The following is a 15,412-nucleotide window of genomic DNA, read 5'->3' as shown; positions in this document are numbered from 1 at the left end:
AGACCCGAGAATCTCTATCCAAAGGGTAGACGGACTGTTTCTGTGAAGACCCGAGAAACCAAGTACATAGAGATGAAGAATTTCTTTAGAAGGCAAGACAAGCCATTGGAAAAGGGGGAAATAGTATTAAAGACTCGTGAGTAGTTTATAGTGGTATCATCTGTGCATTGATAGGCTGTTTTTGGATCCAAACATAATGAATGCATCATGGATACAGCAGGCACTAAACAAAATCAAACCTCAACTACTGTTATAAAGGGCTGTGATTCTGCAGCCTGAGATTTTGCTATCTTTCTTAAAGAACGGTATTGTAGCCGAACCTTCTCTCCACTTTCTATAATATTAAGCAGATACCTGCACAGAATGCATTGCTATGAGTTCAACTTCCAGTAAGAAAACCAAACCAACAAACGCAGTATATCCTATACGGAGGGTCCACTATAAAAAAAAGTTGAAAAATATCCAACCACAAGATTTGGTGTCTGCATTATGAATGGAAAATTAATTGCAATATTATCAATGAAACCAAGTTAATAAGATTTTGGGAAAATGTGTGCAAAACTAGTGAAGCATCACAAGGATGCAGTTAACCCTCTGGGGTAACTCAACTGGTAAGAACTTGAGTTTGTTCCCCCTGAGGTCACGAGTTCAAGTCCTTTCAGGGCCAGCGGAGGGTTTGCCTGGCTGCTAACTTTAGGGACCCCTGGGATTAGTCGAGGTGTGTGCAAGCTGGCCCAGCACCCACAATTACAAAAAGAGAAGAAAAAAAGGGTTGCAGTTCATCAAGCTTTGTTGCTATGGACCTCAATGTAACAGCAAACTGAAGTGTCCTTTTTACCATGGGATTTATCAGACAATTCTAGGGATTCTCGATAGTACTATATAAAATATAGATCATTAAAGAAGGTACAGTTCAGGAGGCGAAGAAAGATAGAGATGATAAAGGTTGTAACTGAAAGACAGGATAGAGGTATATGTACTAACCAGCCATTAAGACATTGTGACGTGATGACAGCCTCTTTCCCAATAAATTTATCCGGTGTCCTCCTATTTCCCTGCAGTCAGTGTGCCCTTTTAACTCGTTGTCCGTATATGCAACTTAACACACCAAAAAAAACTCACCTTAATTACAACTTTCTCATTTACTGTGAATGGATATTGTACACTTCTATGTAGTCCATTTTCAGCACTAAGATCCCCATTTCCCTGAAATGTTCATGACCCGTGCATTAGGCATTTAATTTTACCAAAAGATGTACTACACTATGTATGACAAAAAAAAAGCGAAGTAAAGATTCTTCAAATGAGGAATAAGGAAATAAGATCATTACTTAGTATAGTCACAAATTATTAGTGATGTTGATTTGTGCAAAAGGTTGACCCATGGGCATGCTACCATCATAAGGCTTTAAATTGAGCACTTGGACATTTTAGGCGTTCTATAAACACAATTTTGTTGTGTTATATGAACTATCGTCACTGAAAAAATTCCTCCAATCAAATTTGAAACGTGTTATTTTGCTGATGTCACTATCTCTTGTTACAACTGGGCATAATCGCTTTAACTTAAAACATGTAGAAAGAATGTAATATAAGCATACCCTGTGGTCACCGACTTCTTTTCTACGCTTTCGCAAGGCAGCATTATGAAATAGCCTGTGATCATCCTCGTGCTTAATTGCTGCTGCTGCAGCTCTCAAAGCTGTCATTAAAAAAAAAGAATAAAAGGAGCAGCTAGCAGAAGCAAAAGAAGTGTATCTGAATTCTGTAAAACAAGTCAACTAGGACAGAAGAAAAAGGATCAAAATAAATATCATGCGAGTGAACCATAACTTACCATGATTGGGGATTAAAGACCCGGTCTCAATTTCGGTATCACAGAGTGTACATCTTGCCTGTGATGTAAAACTTGTGCTTGTTATCATTCGCAAGTCTTCCAATCTAGAAGTAGTTAAAAAATTAAGGTGTTCAAAATCTATATATTTAGTTCACCCCTACAATCATGCACATGAACATTTTCCCTATAAAATACAATCATTTAGAAAAAAATACATGCTAAAACCTGGGATTGTAACCATCTTATTGGTTCATCGGTCAATCTAGTGGGACACCCAATTTCTGATAAACTAGATACTGGAAAAACTAGAAGATTCCACACCTCAGCAGATGATATGGTCTGTTGAGAGCAATCAGCGACATACTTCAAGTTAGGCTTTTTGTACTATAGAGAATCGTGCAAATCTCCGTAGTATCCTGGCCTTTTGGTATTGTAAGTTTTGTTGGATAAACATTTCAGCAAAAGTTCTCTAAAAGAGATTATTAGCAAGGGTTAAGATCACAACGGTCACATACAGATATCAAACAAACTCAAGGCCATGGTATGAAATTAGCATAAAGCTTAGAGCTAAGGGAGAACAATAGTTAACACACAAAAGGGTAGCGGCAATATTCTATCAAGATGCCCTCCTATGTAATAGCCAATACTTGAGAGGCAGTTTCTTATTGTCTCAAAATCACTTAGGGCATCATCAAACAAACGAATAAATATGAGCAATTTGGTGAAAAGAACAATGTTTTTGGGAATACGGGCATAAAAGCAAGATAAATAGGGTGTTTGGTGAACTAATAAATGATGAGCTCTTTCAACAAAGTGTCATTGATGATAAGATGGTTATGATCACATGCATTTTTATTAAATAAAAATAGTCACGCAGAACTGTCTTTATGATCCAAAGAGAACAACAATGTCTATAAAATAATTGAACATACACACAATGGTGTAAAAAAAAGTAAACAAAAAAAATAAGAACAGGATATTTAATAGGCTTTTCATGTGGCAATATCTGGCAAGAGTGGAGTAGACAACTTATAAGCATAACATTACAATATATACAGGTATTCCACACTATGGTATTATTGGAATAACACACTGGCATTGAGAAAATCATGATAATCTTATTGGCCAACTGTTTTCTACAAATATACTTGTGGCAAATAACATCAATGGTGATGTTTCTGCTTTTTGGCATATTCCTGGTTTTTAAGGCCATTTTGGGAAGTTGTTATTTTTTATCATAAATCTATGTTATTTGTTGTTTATAAACAATCCATGCCCTTTAATTTATTAACAACTCTCAAAATCTCTACCTCTGGAAACAGCTATTATTTGCTAATCCAGATCTCTATACACAGTCGCCTGTCTATGTTTAGCATCTTCATTAGGAATCAGTAGGAAAAGAACTCTTCTTTCGCGTACCGTATCTATGACCCTCCTAAGCATCAGGCCACCAAATGAATGCCCGCAGGAAACAAGCGTAGCATCTTCAAGGAATGCACCACTGTGGCATACAAATCAGTAAGGAATGTCAGTACTCATTAATCTCTTTTATCAATGCTTGTAATAGGCTGTTATAATATCAATCAGATTCCATCATGAATATCAAGAAAACCAAATCAAATAACAAGAAGAACTAAGTTAATTATTCAAGTTTTCGAAGGATGGTAGGCAGGGAGATGGGAATTAAGAGATGTAGAAAGATCAATCATCCAAAAGGTAAAATTTTGGCAGGTAGAAGTAGGCCCATGAACATAATTGTTTGTCCACATGCAAGAGAGAGAGAGAGAGAGAGAGAGAGAGAGAGATCTAACACACAAATATACAATGTTTCCCAGAACTATCAGATTTGTGAAAATATGCTTCTCTTAGAATGAACAACATATCATAGATATAACATTTGAATAGAAAAGGATGGTACAACTTGGTCCACATTCATACATTGGCCACGCATTTTTCATGGCATGCTCAGCTGCTGCCTCCTGGCTGCTAAAGGTATGCTTGCAACTCTGTGGATCCAACTCTAAGCATCAAAAACTATTATGGTTTTCTGAAAGTAAGCTATGAATTCCAAGCATGAAAGTCTAGTGATTTGCGAAAGTACAAGTATGAGCAACATATAATATGCTTCCCCCGAAAAAACAGATGAAAACAGTCACATCCCTTGGTAATAAATGGAGAATCTACAGTGAGATGTGTAGAAAGAACAATTCCTAAAGCTCATTACTGTTAAGGCTGTCTAAAACTGCAAGCTACATGAGGTCCTCAATGTTATGGACCCATTATGCATTGAGTTAGTAATTTATGTTACTCTGTATTGGTTTGCCGGATATGATAGCACTCCGTAAATTGAGCTAAAATAGTAATAAAGCAACCAATAAAACATTTGAAGACGGGATAACTTACGATAATGAATCTGAAAGAACACTTCTCAATGTTGGTTCTTTGTTAACATTAGTCCGCGCCACCTGTTGATCCAGATCCCACCATGAGACTTAATTTTCTTTCTAACGTGACTAGATCCGCCAACTTCAGATAAATACTAGGTTGTACACGAAGAATTAAAATTTCTACCCCAAAGCTTAATCTAAAACTTGCCACTTAGTTGGGCATATAATATGACAAACCACCGTTAGAAAAGGTCTCCACAAAATGAAATCTGTTAACATGTAAATGTAAAAGTATAGACACGCTACAACTTAATAAAAAAATTTGGTTAAGGAAATATGACAGAGAGCAGAAGGTTTCAGGTATACAAACTCACATATATAGATATATACTATGCATACATATGTATATCTGTACACATACATGGAGTAGTCAAAAGCATACATAAGCATAAACAGAAGAAAGAAACTTAACCAAAGTGGAATTAGCCGCCAATTTGGCCTTCCATAAAAGATGGATTAATGGAGGGATTCAGACGAATCCTATTAAAGTGGGTCATCTTCTATCACTCTAAACGCTGGACTAGAAAAAGAATTGGCAAAAATTTCAGCCTGCCCTACCAGTCTGGAATAAAAACTTTGTTGTTTGCTTCCATTCCAAATTAAAATCGGGATGGTAATGGAAATCAACAAACGAGCTTCACAGGCATGCTAGGAAGGTTTATGTACATGCTCAAGGTTTTACAAAAGGTAGAAATAGCTTAAAGAGGAGAAAATATGTTTCTAGTATTTATGGCTAGGCTGATACAAAAATTATGAAATCAGTAACCAGGTGAATACAGTTTCACATAATAGATCACATTCAAGTATGGATGACTTACAAAAGCACTATCAGAGCGGTTGCAAAGTATATCTTCCTCAGCAGAAAGACCATCCATAAACTGGCTTACAGAGATTGGAACATAGCTCTGGGGGATGACATGACCTGCAGCTGTTATTGGAGAACAATCTAATATAGCATTGCCTTGTGGCATGAGCCTAAACACCAATGATGATCTACAAAATAGAGATGTAAAATTACGAGGTTAAGGAGAGCCTAAAAATGAAATCATATTCCGGGAGTGAAATACTGCACTTCAACACCAACTAAAATCTACCGTCCAGGATTAGCAGAGGCAGAAGCATGATCAGTGACAGTCCTACATAAAGCAGCAGGGCGAAGGCCTGCGGTGGCATGGCTGAGTGCCTTCCCTATCAATAGTAAAAGGTCCCCAGGAGCTGAACCGCAATCTGCTAGGTACCAACGACCATTGGGGTCACAAACCTGGGAGAAAAGTAAACCAACTAATGTAAATGATCTCAAAGAACTAGCAATTAGACCAGGGGCGAATGGCTTGAGGGAGAGGGACTATGGGGGCCATGGACCCTGTATTTTTTCTCTCCTTAGTAGGGTTGGATGCATAAGTTAATAATATTTTAATAGAATTTTTACTTGGCCCCCTGCCTCAAATAGTCACCGCGAAGACACATTAATTAAAAAATTTAATTGGCTCCTTTATTGTTTGTGATTATTTAGGGATAAATATATATTGTTTATTTGTTACTTTGATTAGGGTTAAATATTGTTTGTTGTTATAATTAAGGCTAAATATAATTATTGTGAAACGACTACATTATGAGATGTATACTAATAAAGTAATGATTTTATATTTAATTATGAATCGTAAAGATTATGATTATGAAATATACTTAAATGAATTTTTGATGATATAAAGATCAAATAAAGTTATCATAACTGTAAACTCAATAAAATATTCTTAATGGACAACGAATAAAAATAATTGTCGGTTAAACTAAACATGTGCTAATGCATGGTTAGGAAACCAAGTACTAATGGATCAAGATAAAATTACGAGAAATATACAATTAAACTTGATGATATGAAACAATTAGAACAATCTAATCAGTTTTGGTAAGAGCATGATCTTTTGTATAAATGGTCGGATCTAAAACTGTCAAAAAATGGTATATTGATATTTTGTTAAACTGGACATCATGAAAGATTCGTACTTAATGAAAATTACATACATAGAATCTACTTTCTAAAGGAAATAAAACAAGTGCATTTGGAAACTGGAAAATGTGTTATTTATTTTCGGCCCCCTGATCACAAGGTCCGTGTTCTGCCCCTGAATTAGACCAAAGAAAGTAATATGTAAACGATCTAGTAGCAAAAGGTTTCATAATAGACCACAAAAAGTAGACAAGACATACTATCTTCAAGAAAAATCAGAACTACAGTGCAAAAAAGAACAATTCAAGAGTCAACCAGATAAAAATGTACCTGAAGGCCAGGAGCATCTGAACAGACCAATGTTAATAATCCTTTCTCAGTTTCACAGTTTGTCGTTATATTCCCTCCACCGAGAGCCCCTTTTCCATTTTGCAACAGCATGTGCCGGTAGGACGCAATGAGTACTGATGACGATGGCTCATTAACAGGTAACGGGCTATCATCGAGTAAATGATTAAAAACACTGCAATTACAAGTTTAAGCATAAATCGTTGGAATATTTGCACAAAAAAGAAAATAGAAAATAGAAAATAGAAAATAGGTAGAGAGATCTTCAAGTGCCAAAAAAAGTAATACTTGAACCCATAATCATCATTCTTACTCGCTTCGTAAACGAAGGTGCCTAGCAATTGCACATAAAGCAGCACGAGCGGCCTTTCCCATACATCTAAAAACATCTGCCATGCATGGCGGAGATGAATCCATATCTTCTAAGGTCCTGTCACATATCATGCTTATATCATGTAATACATTCTAATACACCAACACATCAAAATGTGTTGCCCATGTACTTGGAGAAGTGACAAACATTTGCAAATAATACAAGAACAGATAGCCATATTCAAAGACTGCACAAGTACACATAGGCTACCAAAAAAATCTTGCTAAAGAGAGAGATAATACTCAAATAGTTATGAATGATTTGTTATCAGAACATTAACATTTAATATGAATTTCCATAACCTTTTGTTTCCAATAAGACATCATATTTTGAAACACTACACTTCTTTTAGCATAGTTCAATGACCATGTAGCGGTCCTTCCCTAATGGAACAACCTCTGTAGTACCCTAAGGGGATGTTGTTAGCAAATGAGCTACTTGAGACTTGTATCTTATACGGTCAGCTATAGATGACTGTTTGGAAGTGGCTTAATGATGTAGATAGTGGCTATTCAGTAAGCTTTTAGGGGGGAGCTGTATGCAGAAAGCCAAGTTTTTTCCAAACCTGTCCCTCCCAATTAAAGAACATGCTCCTTCCGTTTATGAAAAAACCCTCCCAAACAAAAACTTTCCCAAGCTTATAGACAGATTAATCCACACAGGACTTATTGGAAAACCAACCAAAACAGCCCCTAAGATGATAAAATAAAGTCGTTCTATGATCATCGCAAGATCCCAAAGTGCTTCCCACAATCTCATTGTCACTCTTTGTCAAAGTCCTGTAATCAACTTCAAATTTTTGTGGTTTAGTGGATCTTTTTCTTTTACATTGTGAAAATAACCTAAAAACATTAGGCTCATTCTCTTCAGTTTTTGTCTTCTTGATGAAGTTCTTCGAATACAATTATAATATAAGCAGCCTACTTTGCACAAACCTAGAAACAAATTGAACAATCCCTTTTATGGGTTATTACTACCCTCTACTACTTATCTCATCCATAATCATGGATACAAAGAATGCACAAAGCTAGACAAAGAATTGATCTGCAATGAGTTCAAGAACAAGAAACACTAGTAATGAAGCAACTAATCTAAATTAGTTAGACCCATGATGAAATTTATACAACTTCATCATATTTACTCATCTAAGTGTAACCCTTAGCCAACATCATATGCTCTCTTATGAAAGAAGCATGATCTTTGTATGGAAACTTAAATAACTTCATAATCTCCCGGAATTCAAGTTGCAGCACCCACAAATGTGCATCTTCATTACAAGCTGCACCTCATTTTCCTCATTCAAACAATAAAACTAATTCATATAATTTATGAACAACTGCCTCAAAAGCGCCAATATAATGCACGATTTCAACCCTCAGGAAAAGAAGTAAAAGAAACCCATAGGAGAAGGCACATACCTTCCTGCTCTGTACATATAAACCCCACGACTACTCTTACTGCTACTGCACTTAGCACCACTTTGAGCCCTAATCCTAAAATACAACCTGGCGGATTCCAACCCGCACCTCATCAAAGCTTCATCTTCACTTCCCAGCTCGATCACCACTGCGTTGTACCTCGTAAGTGAGTCTGATAAGACCTCAACTGCCCTCATATAACAACTCGAAGGAGCTCCATCATAAGGGACTAGTTCCGAGAGCCGTACTCTGGCCAGCGACGGGGAGGAGGTCATGGTCACGGCGTGGTGGCGGTGATTGAATATAATGATCTACGAAGGTGGAAATTTATATGGTGCGTTACAAGAGCAGTGGTCTGTTGCTGCTGCTGATGCATCATGAAGATCCCGACCATTGATCATTTTCAGAAACTGAAGAAACAAATAGTGATTGGATGAGAACTAGGGTTTAACTGGGGCTAAAGGTTCTTTTTTCGTGGAATTGGTGGCAATTGAGTTGTGAATGGGGTTTTGAAGGTTTTTGGTTTGGGTGCCGGCGGGACAGAAGGTCGTCTGAGATGGAATCGGGAAAAACACTCGTGTCTGGGTCGCAGGTGTAGCTTGATGGGGGTCTGGAATCAAAATCGTGAACCAATTTGTAAAAATGTATGCATTAAAATATATTTTATGAAAGGATTAAAATATTAATGGGGTGTTTTGGGATTGTTTAGGTAAAACATCTCATGCTATTTTTAGAAGTGCTTATTAATTTAGAACGGTATCAAAAAATAATAAGTTGATAAATTATTTTTTAGTGTTTATTAAATTTTGTTTATATATGTAAAATGATTAAAAAGTACAGTTTTCCATATTATTGAGTTACGGGAGTGTTTGGGATTGCTTATTAACTTATTTGATTTTTTAACAGGTAAATTTTTTTCATCATTTATAATAATATTTTTGACAAAAATTTATATCAATAACATTAATAATTTATATCAATAAGATTAATAATTAACAAATATTAATAAAATAGAGTTAAAATTGTAAACTGGTAATAAACAATTTTTCATAAGTCTGGAAGGATTAACTTATCAAAAACTGCTTATTATCGGTTTGGCACCGGTATAAGCAGTTTTATTTTTCCTCATCCAAACACTAGCATTTAGCTTATCATCGGTGTCAGACTGAAACAAGTTTAAAAGCACCTAAAATAAGCAATCCCAAACACCCCCTAAATTATACGATTAATTACATTTTTTAAAATGGAGAAAATAGCGGTATTATAAAAACTGAAATATTCATATTTATTATCGATTGGTATATAATCTATACTATATTATAAAGCCTTTGATAAAAACTCTTAAAAACATTTTTTTATGCATGAAGTATTGTTTATCGATGTATATTATTTAAAATTTAATATTACAAATAAATTGTGGATAAGTACAACTTATTAAAACTTTATGTTTGAATTTATGTAACTAACTGCAAATAAACAGAATCAAATACAAGATAAACATTTCATTTTAAATATAAAAAATCTAAATTATAATTAGGATAATTATTGAATTCCAACAGAATACTTTATTATTATTCTTGTAAAAAATTATATTATTAAATCAAAAATAAATTACTTCGTTACTAAATCTATATTAAATTATAAATAAAAAAATTGAATTGAATAAATTACAAAAAAAACAAGAACTTTTAAATAATTAATTTCTTACTAATATTGATATATTTATTTTTGAAATTTTATGATATCTTCAAATTTATATTTTATTCAAAAACAAAAACATTATTCATTTTCCAAAACCCCGTAAAAACATTATTATAACATCTACATAGATGGAATAAAACGAAATATTAAAATCTAGATATATCTCGCAGCATTGCGTGAGTATCATTCTAGTACCTAATAAAGTTTTTCTTTTGATAGAATAGTTTTAAGATATTTGTATTTTATAGAAGGATTTGGAACCAGAGAGATTTGAAGTCTTTGGTATATTTGGTTTGTAATAATTGGAATTGAATTGAATTCCATTTCATATGAATAATTTATAAAAACAAATTATAAACAATTGTAAAAATAATTAAATTATTTTTTTATTAATTGATTATTTCAAAACAAATGTTTTTAAACATATTATAACACATTATTACATGTAAATCCCATGAAATACCAAACATCCCCGTGAGATTTCAAAATCCAATGTTTGTGGAATTTCAAATCCAGGAAATCCTTTAAACCAAATATGAGATCATAATAAAATTTAATTCCAAATCCAATCTAATCCCACATGGTTCATTGAATTCAAATGATTTCAAGGGAATTGGAATGGTCAGTTAACATGTCGAATTCGATAATCATCTTCAATGCAAAAAAACATAAAAGACGAGGGTGAAAGTTGCATCATATTTATATAGTGTAACACCCGGAATTTTGCTCCCTTGGATATTCTGACTTTAAAATGTATCTTCTATTAAGTTTTAGTATAGGAAATTAATTAAAATAACTATTTTTACCAGTTGTTTCACCTCTTAGTTACTTCTTTATAATGTTTATCAAAATAGCCCCTAGGTCCGCAACTTTAATTTTTTTTGTGGAGCTGGGTGAAAATTGTAAATTTTTTTGCGAGCCTAGGTGAGAAATATCAATTTTTTTGCGGACCTGGGTGAAAAATATTATTTTGTTACGGACAGGGGTAGAAAGTGTAAAAAAATTGTCTTTTAGCTAGGTCCGCAACTGCGGACGTAGGTTATCGCGGACCTATGGCTATTTTGGTAAACTTGGAGAGAAAATGATTATTTTAATAAATTTCCCTAAGTTTGATAATTATGAAATGATATTGATTGAATTTATATGTTAAGACCTAAGAAAGAGGCATTTGGGAGTCAACCAGAAGGCAAAGTGGGTTATCAAGCGAGTTTGGCAGCACACAACCCGCATTAGGAACTGTTTGCCCGAGTTTTTGGATGTGGGTGACTTTGGCGCGGAGTTAGCCATAGCCAAAGTCACATTCATAGTGTTGGTCGTTTTTAAACCCGATTTTTTTAGGGTTTCTTCACCTAGGGGTTGTTTACCAACACTTACCCGGGTAAGTGCTTACTGGAAAAATTCAAAACTATCAGTTACTTACCGAGTAAGACTTTAATCCACCAAAACGGTATCGTATGCAACAACAAACCCGGTAAGTGCTAACCGTGGTAAGAGTCGTCGTCATCACTTACCGGGTAAGACTTTCAGTACTTGTCTTCACTCTTAACGGGTAAGACTCTTGGTCCTTGCCATAATGATTCGGTAAGGTAATGTGACTTGATAAGCGCTTACCCGGATAAGCGTTTTGGTAAACGACCCCTTAGTCGCTCTAATAAGATTTGAAGGTGTTACACGTAGTTACAATGCAAGTAAGACAATAATACTTACATCTAATCATGTTACAGATTAAAAGTCAATTCTATTTCGAAAATGGAAACATTTGGAATTTTTTCAAATAATATAAAAACAAGATAACTGTTTATTTTATCAAACCATATCTCGTAGGAACTCTCGAATCATGTCTATTGGTTCGAGAGACTGACTTATAACAAGTTGGATCAAAAGCCATTGATACGTTACAGACGGAACTAATTTATTGGTTGATTATGTTCAGTTTTAAAACTGCACATTTTCAGCTTCTCGAACCTCCTCCTCGGTCTTATTGCCTTTCTTACTTTTGTAGTACACTGACATAAAGTTCCCAACCGCTTTGTACTTCCTGCGACACTTGTCGTAAAGCTCACCATCAAACATCCTCCAGAAATCCTTCTCGCTGAGTTCAGTGACCGCATATTGTGTCTCAAACCCATGGTTATCAATCAACCAGCTCTCCATTTGACGAACTGCACCAACCCCATCAAATACTTCACCCCTCAACACGGGTCGCGGTGAATAGTAGAGCCCGATATCTGTGTACATCTGGGCGTCTACGGTGTCCCCTCGCCTACGTTCTTGCTCAAACCCCGGCTCGGGATACACCATCGCTTTATGTGGGTGCTTGTATAGTTTGTGTGGGCAAAGCCAAATGGGATATACCTACAAACATACAAAAGACAGATCCCATGAAAATGGCAATTTTAAGTCTTTTAAATAACGAACATTATTAGAGTTTCGTATCCACTTAAACTTTGACTTATTTTTCTCAATATATGTTGGAACCTTCGTTCTCTTCTCAATGACTCTTTTAAAAAGTAATATAATGTATTTGTCATATTTAAAATTTAATATTAAATACATGATCTATCACTTAAGAACTCGACACATATTTCCTTTCAAGCACATTTTAAATTCAGGGAACAAAAAAGAGCCCGCATTTCGGGTTGAAAAAACGCCCAATCGGGCTTTTTTGGGCTAGGTTTTTTTAAGGCTTAACTGAGCTTTTCCAATTTGTTAAAGGTCGGGCTTTTCGGGACAGGTGTGCCCCCAAAATCCCGACTACGTACCTCCATTTCACGATCCGCCCATTCTAAAGCATCGGAAACCTTATGAAGAGGAACAAGCAAGTCTTGAACCACATGCATTTCATGATAATAGTTTCGAAGGGCTTCGCCTTGGGTGGCTTTCATCAACGAAATTTTTGGTGGCATCATCCAACCAAGAAACAATCGAAACCACCATTGATCGGCAAACAGAAGAATAAGCTCGACTTCCCAGAATAAACTTCGAGTGTGCCGATGATAATACTCTCGAGTCGGTATAAACTCTACGAATTCGCCTTTCTGTAACGCCTTCTGAGCGTGCTGAAAGAACCACGGCTTGAACCACCATCCGGTCCTATTGATCGTGTTCCCTTTCTTCTCCGCTTCTTCCTTCGAAGCATATTTTCCCGTCATGCAAACGGCTTCGTGCGGATTGTAGATCAACGTTTCCACGAAATCGGGAACCTTTTTGCCGTCGGTTTCTCCAAATTCAGGTGCGAAAGAATCGATATATCCGTCCACGAGATCGCGTAGGTTACCGCGTACGGGCTTATAAGTCAATTTCATGTATTCTTTGATGGGTATAAGCTTGATTTCGGCACAAATAAGCAGGCCCAAGGTCCCTTGAGACCATGGGACGGCGTAGAAAAGATCAGAATACTCGTTATCCTGCGTGGCTCGAACAACCCGTCCGTCTGCAAGAAGAATCTCGTAAGCCACAACGGTATCAGAGAAAAGCCCGTATAAATGAGAGCTTCCTTCGATTCCGAAACCGTTAATGAGCCCTCCGATGGTAAGATCTTCAAGCTCAGCAACAACAGCAAGTGCAAGATTCATTGGAACCGTGGCTCGCGTGATCTGACCCATCGTAACCATGGGTTCGCATTTCACCACCATTCTCTTGTGATCAATTTCAAGAATGTTACATAAAGCCGAGAGGTCTACATCGAAATGGCGAGCTCGTTTGTAGTCGACGTTCCGCATGCCCACTGAAACCCAGGGTTTTCGGGCTGTGCAGACCAGACCGTCCTTGGATGGGTTCCTTTCTTTTAACCGTTTGATGGCTTTCAAGACGTTTTCATCGTGCTCCTTTTGGCGCTGCTTGTAGGACTTGGATTCGGATCTAAGTTCGCCAAGATAAGTGAGGAAGTGGAGTATAACAGAAATGGGAAGCATAAAAAAGACGACGAAAATCCATCGGAATCGGACCAAATGATCGACCCATGTCTTCTTCCTCTTCGGTCTCACTATCGGAGTCTTCATATTCGACGTTCGGGTCGATCGAGATCTGTAGAATATTCAAGAAAAGTATCGGATGATTTCTAACCCGAAAACACAGAATTACGACATTTTATAAGTTTATAAGCATTTGAAAACCTTGGATATGGTGTTGTAGGTGCTCAAAAACCTAATTAACCCGATCAACCCAACGTGAAATAACTCAATCAGAAGCAACTCGATGTTTTATCGAGTTATAAAATTTTCAAATCGTAGGTATTGGGTTGATATTGAATTACTATTATTTGAACTCAACTCAACCCAATATCATTTTATTTCTTTGATTTAATATGATTGTTGAATTTCTATCAATATATATATATTAGACAATTACACTATCGCGTATACTCTTCATATACACATATTTTCAATCTATTCATATTTCTATATATAACTCATTCGTATATATGATCAGCAACTGTGAACATATATATGTAAATTGAGAAGATGAACTGAATGTGATATATATAAGAAGTATGGATAAGTTGTATCAAATAGTTGATAATGAAAAATAAATTATGAGTAAAGAAATAACATATTCAATGTTAGAAGAATATTTTAATGTATCAACCCGACAAACCCTTACAATTTAGGTTGAGTTGGGTTAAGATTTTTCAAACCGCAAAGATTGATTTAAGTTGTTCAAATGTCTTCAACCCAATGAACCCAAAGAACAAGTAGCCCTTATATGGAAGGACATTAAATGATGTCAACAATGAGGAACGGCTACAACACTAAGAGTGGCTCCATGTACTAATTTAGGGTATTGTTTTGACAAACATACACCATCTTTAAGACCACCTTTTTATAAGCAAACTGTGAATGGTATTGGATGTATCGTTAGGTTGTGTCGAGTCAAATCTGCTCCGTTTTTTTTCCATAACAACTCTTGCTCCCTCGTCATTTTTATAACAAATTCACTCTTTTTAGTTTTTTTTTATTTATAAAAATCTTGGTTTTTATTATGAAGTTTGTACGAAGGAATTCCTAGTTTTATGTAGAGAAAAGTCTAAAAAAAATCTTAATAGACTTTAGTATTTTGAATGATTAAGTCATTAGACAGTTTTTTTAAAACAAATAAGTTATTGGATACTACAAAACATGTTAAATAACTACTTGGACTTTCTAAAACATGTTAGATACATCTTTATGACCTATACAACTGGTTAATGTGGTGAAATAATAAAAACAGTTTGAAAAAAAAATCAATAGACTTTCATATTTTGAACGATTAAATCTCTAACATTTTTTGTACAAAAAAATATTTACATCTATAAAATGAAACAAATATACCAAAAAAGTAATTATATTTAAAAAAAGA

General features: G+C 35.4%; 2 protein-coding genes across 4 annotated transcripts; both read right to left on the bottom strand.

Moving 5' to 3' along the window:
* Window positions 1-107: 107 nt before the first annotated feature.
* On the bottom strand, window positions 108-8,953 carry LOC112527251. Of its 3 annotated transcripts, XM_025137754.1 has the most exons (12): window positions 8,375-8,953; window positions 6,897-7,013; window positions 6,566-6,758; window positions 5,379-5,545; window positions 5,103-5,277; window positions 4,241-4,302; window positions 3,257-3,338; window positions 1,838-1,895; window positions 1,602-1,702; window positions 1,123-1,206; window positions 985-1,055; window positions 108-354 (listed from the first exon to the last, which is right to left on the bottom strand). In XM_025137754.1, exons 1-12 carry the CDS (start codon window positions 8,647-8,649, stop codon window positions 234-236), a joined length of 1,506 nt encoding a protein of 501 aa, XP_024993522.1. In that variant the 5' UTR covers window positions 8,650-8,953; the 3' UTR covers window positions 108-233. The 3 variants fall into 3 exon arrangements, 2 of the variants coding, with proteins under 2 accessions (XP_024993522.1, XP_024993523.1); XR_003070747.1 differs by lacking the exons at window positions 108-354; window positions 985-1,055 and adding an exon at window positions 1,332-1,479 and having other exon boundaries at window positions 1,122-1,206; XM_025137755.1 differs by lacking the exons at window positions 108-354; window positions 985-1,055; window positions 1,123-1,206 and adding an exon at window positions 1,468-1,491.
* A 3,057-nt stretch (window positions 8,954-12,010) lies between these two features.
* On the bottom strand, window positions 12,011-14,163 carry LOC112528552 (delta(24)-sterol reductase-like). The gene is made up of 3 exons (XM_025139574.1): window positions 14,159-14,163; window positions 12,838-14,101; window positions 12,011-12,430 (listed from the first exon to the last, which is right to left on the bottom strand). Exons 1-3 carry the CDS (start codon window positions 14,161-14,163, stop codon window positions 12,011-12,013), a joined length of 1,689 nt encoding a protein of 562 aa, XP_024995342.1.
* Window positions 14,164-15,412: the final 1,249 nt, after the last annotated feature.

Source organism: Cynara cardunculus, assembly GCF_001531365.2.
Source record: "Cynara cardunculus var. scolymus isolate 2C chromosome LG 15, CcrdV1, whole genome shotgun sequence".
NCBI classification, from domain to species: Eukaryota; Viridiplantae; Streptophyta; class Magnoliopsida; order Asterales; family Asteraceae; genus Cynara; species Cynara cardunculus.
Note: the sequence above shows the minus strand (reverse complement) of the source record. Positions and strands in the feature narration are given on the sequence as shown.

Excerpts from the sequence above, each read along its gene's own strand:
- LOC112527251 (XM_025137754.1), bottom strand. The coding sequence starts at position 8,649 with ATGACCTCCTCCCCGTCGCTGGCCAGAGTACGGCTCTCGGAACTAGTC. Across the intron at positions 1,896-3,256 it reads TTAGGAGGGTCATAGATACG|GCAAGATGTACACTCTGTGA; the intron begins GTACGCGAAAGA and ends TTTACATCACAG. Across the intron at positions 1,703-1,837 it reads GTCTTTAATCCCCAATCATG|CTTTGAGAGCTGCAGCAGCA; the intron begins GTAAGTTATGGT and ends TTTTAATGACAG.
- LOC112528552 (XM_025139574.1), bottom strand. Across the intron at positions 12,431-12,837 it reads GGGCGGATCGTGAAATGGAG|GTATATCCCATTTGGCTTTG; the intron begins GTACGTAGTCGG and ends GTATGTTTGTAG.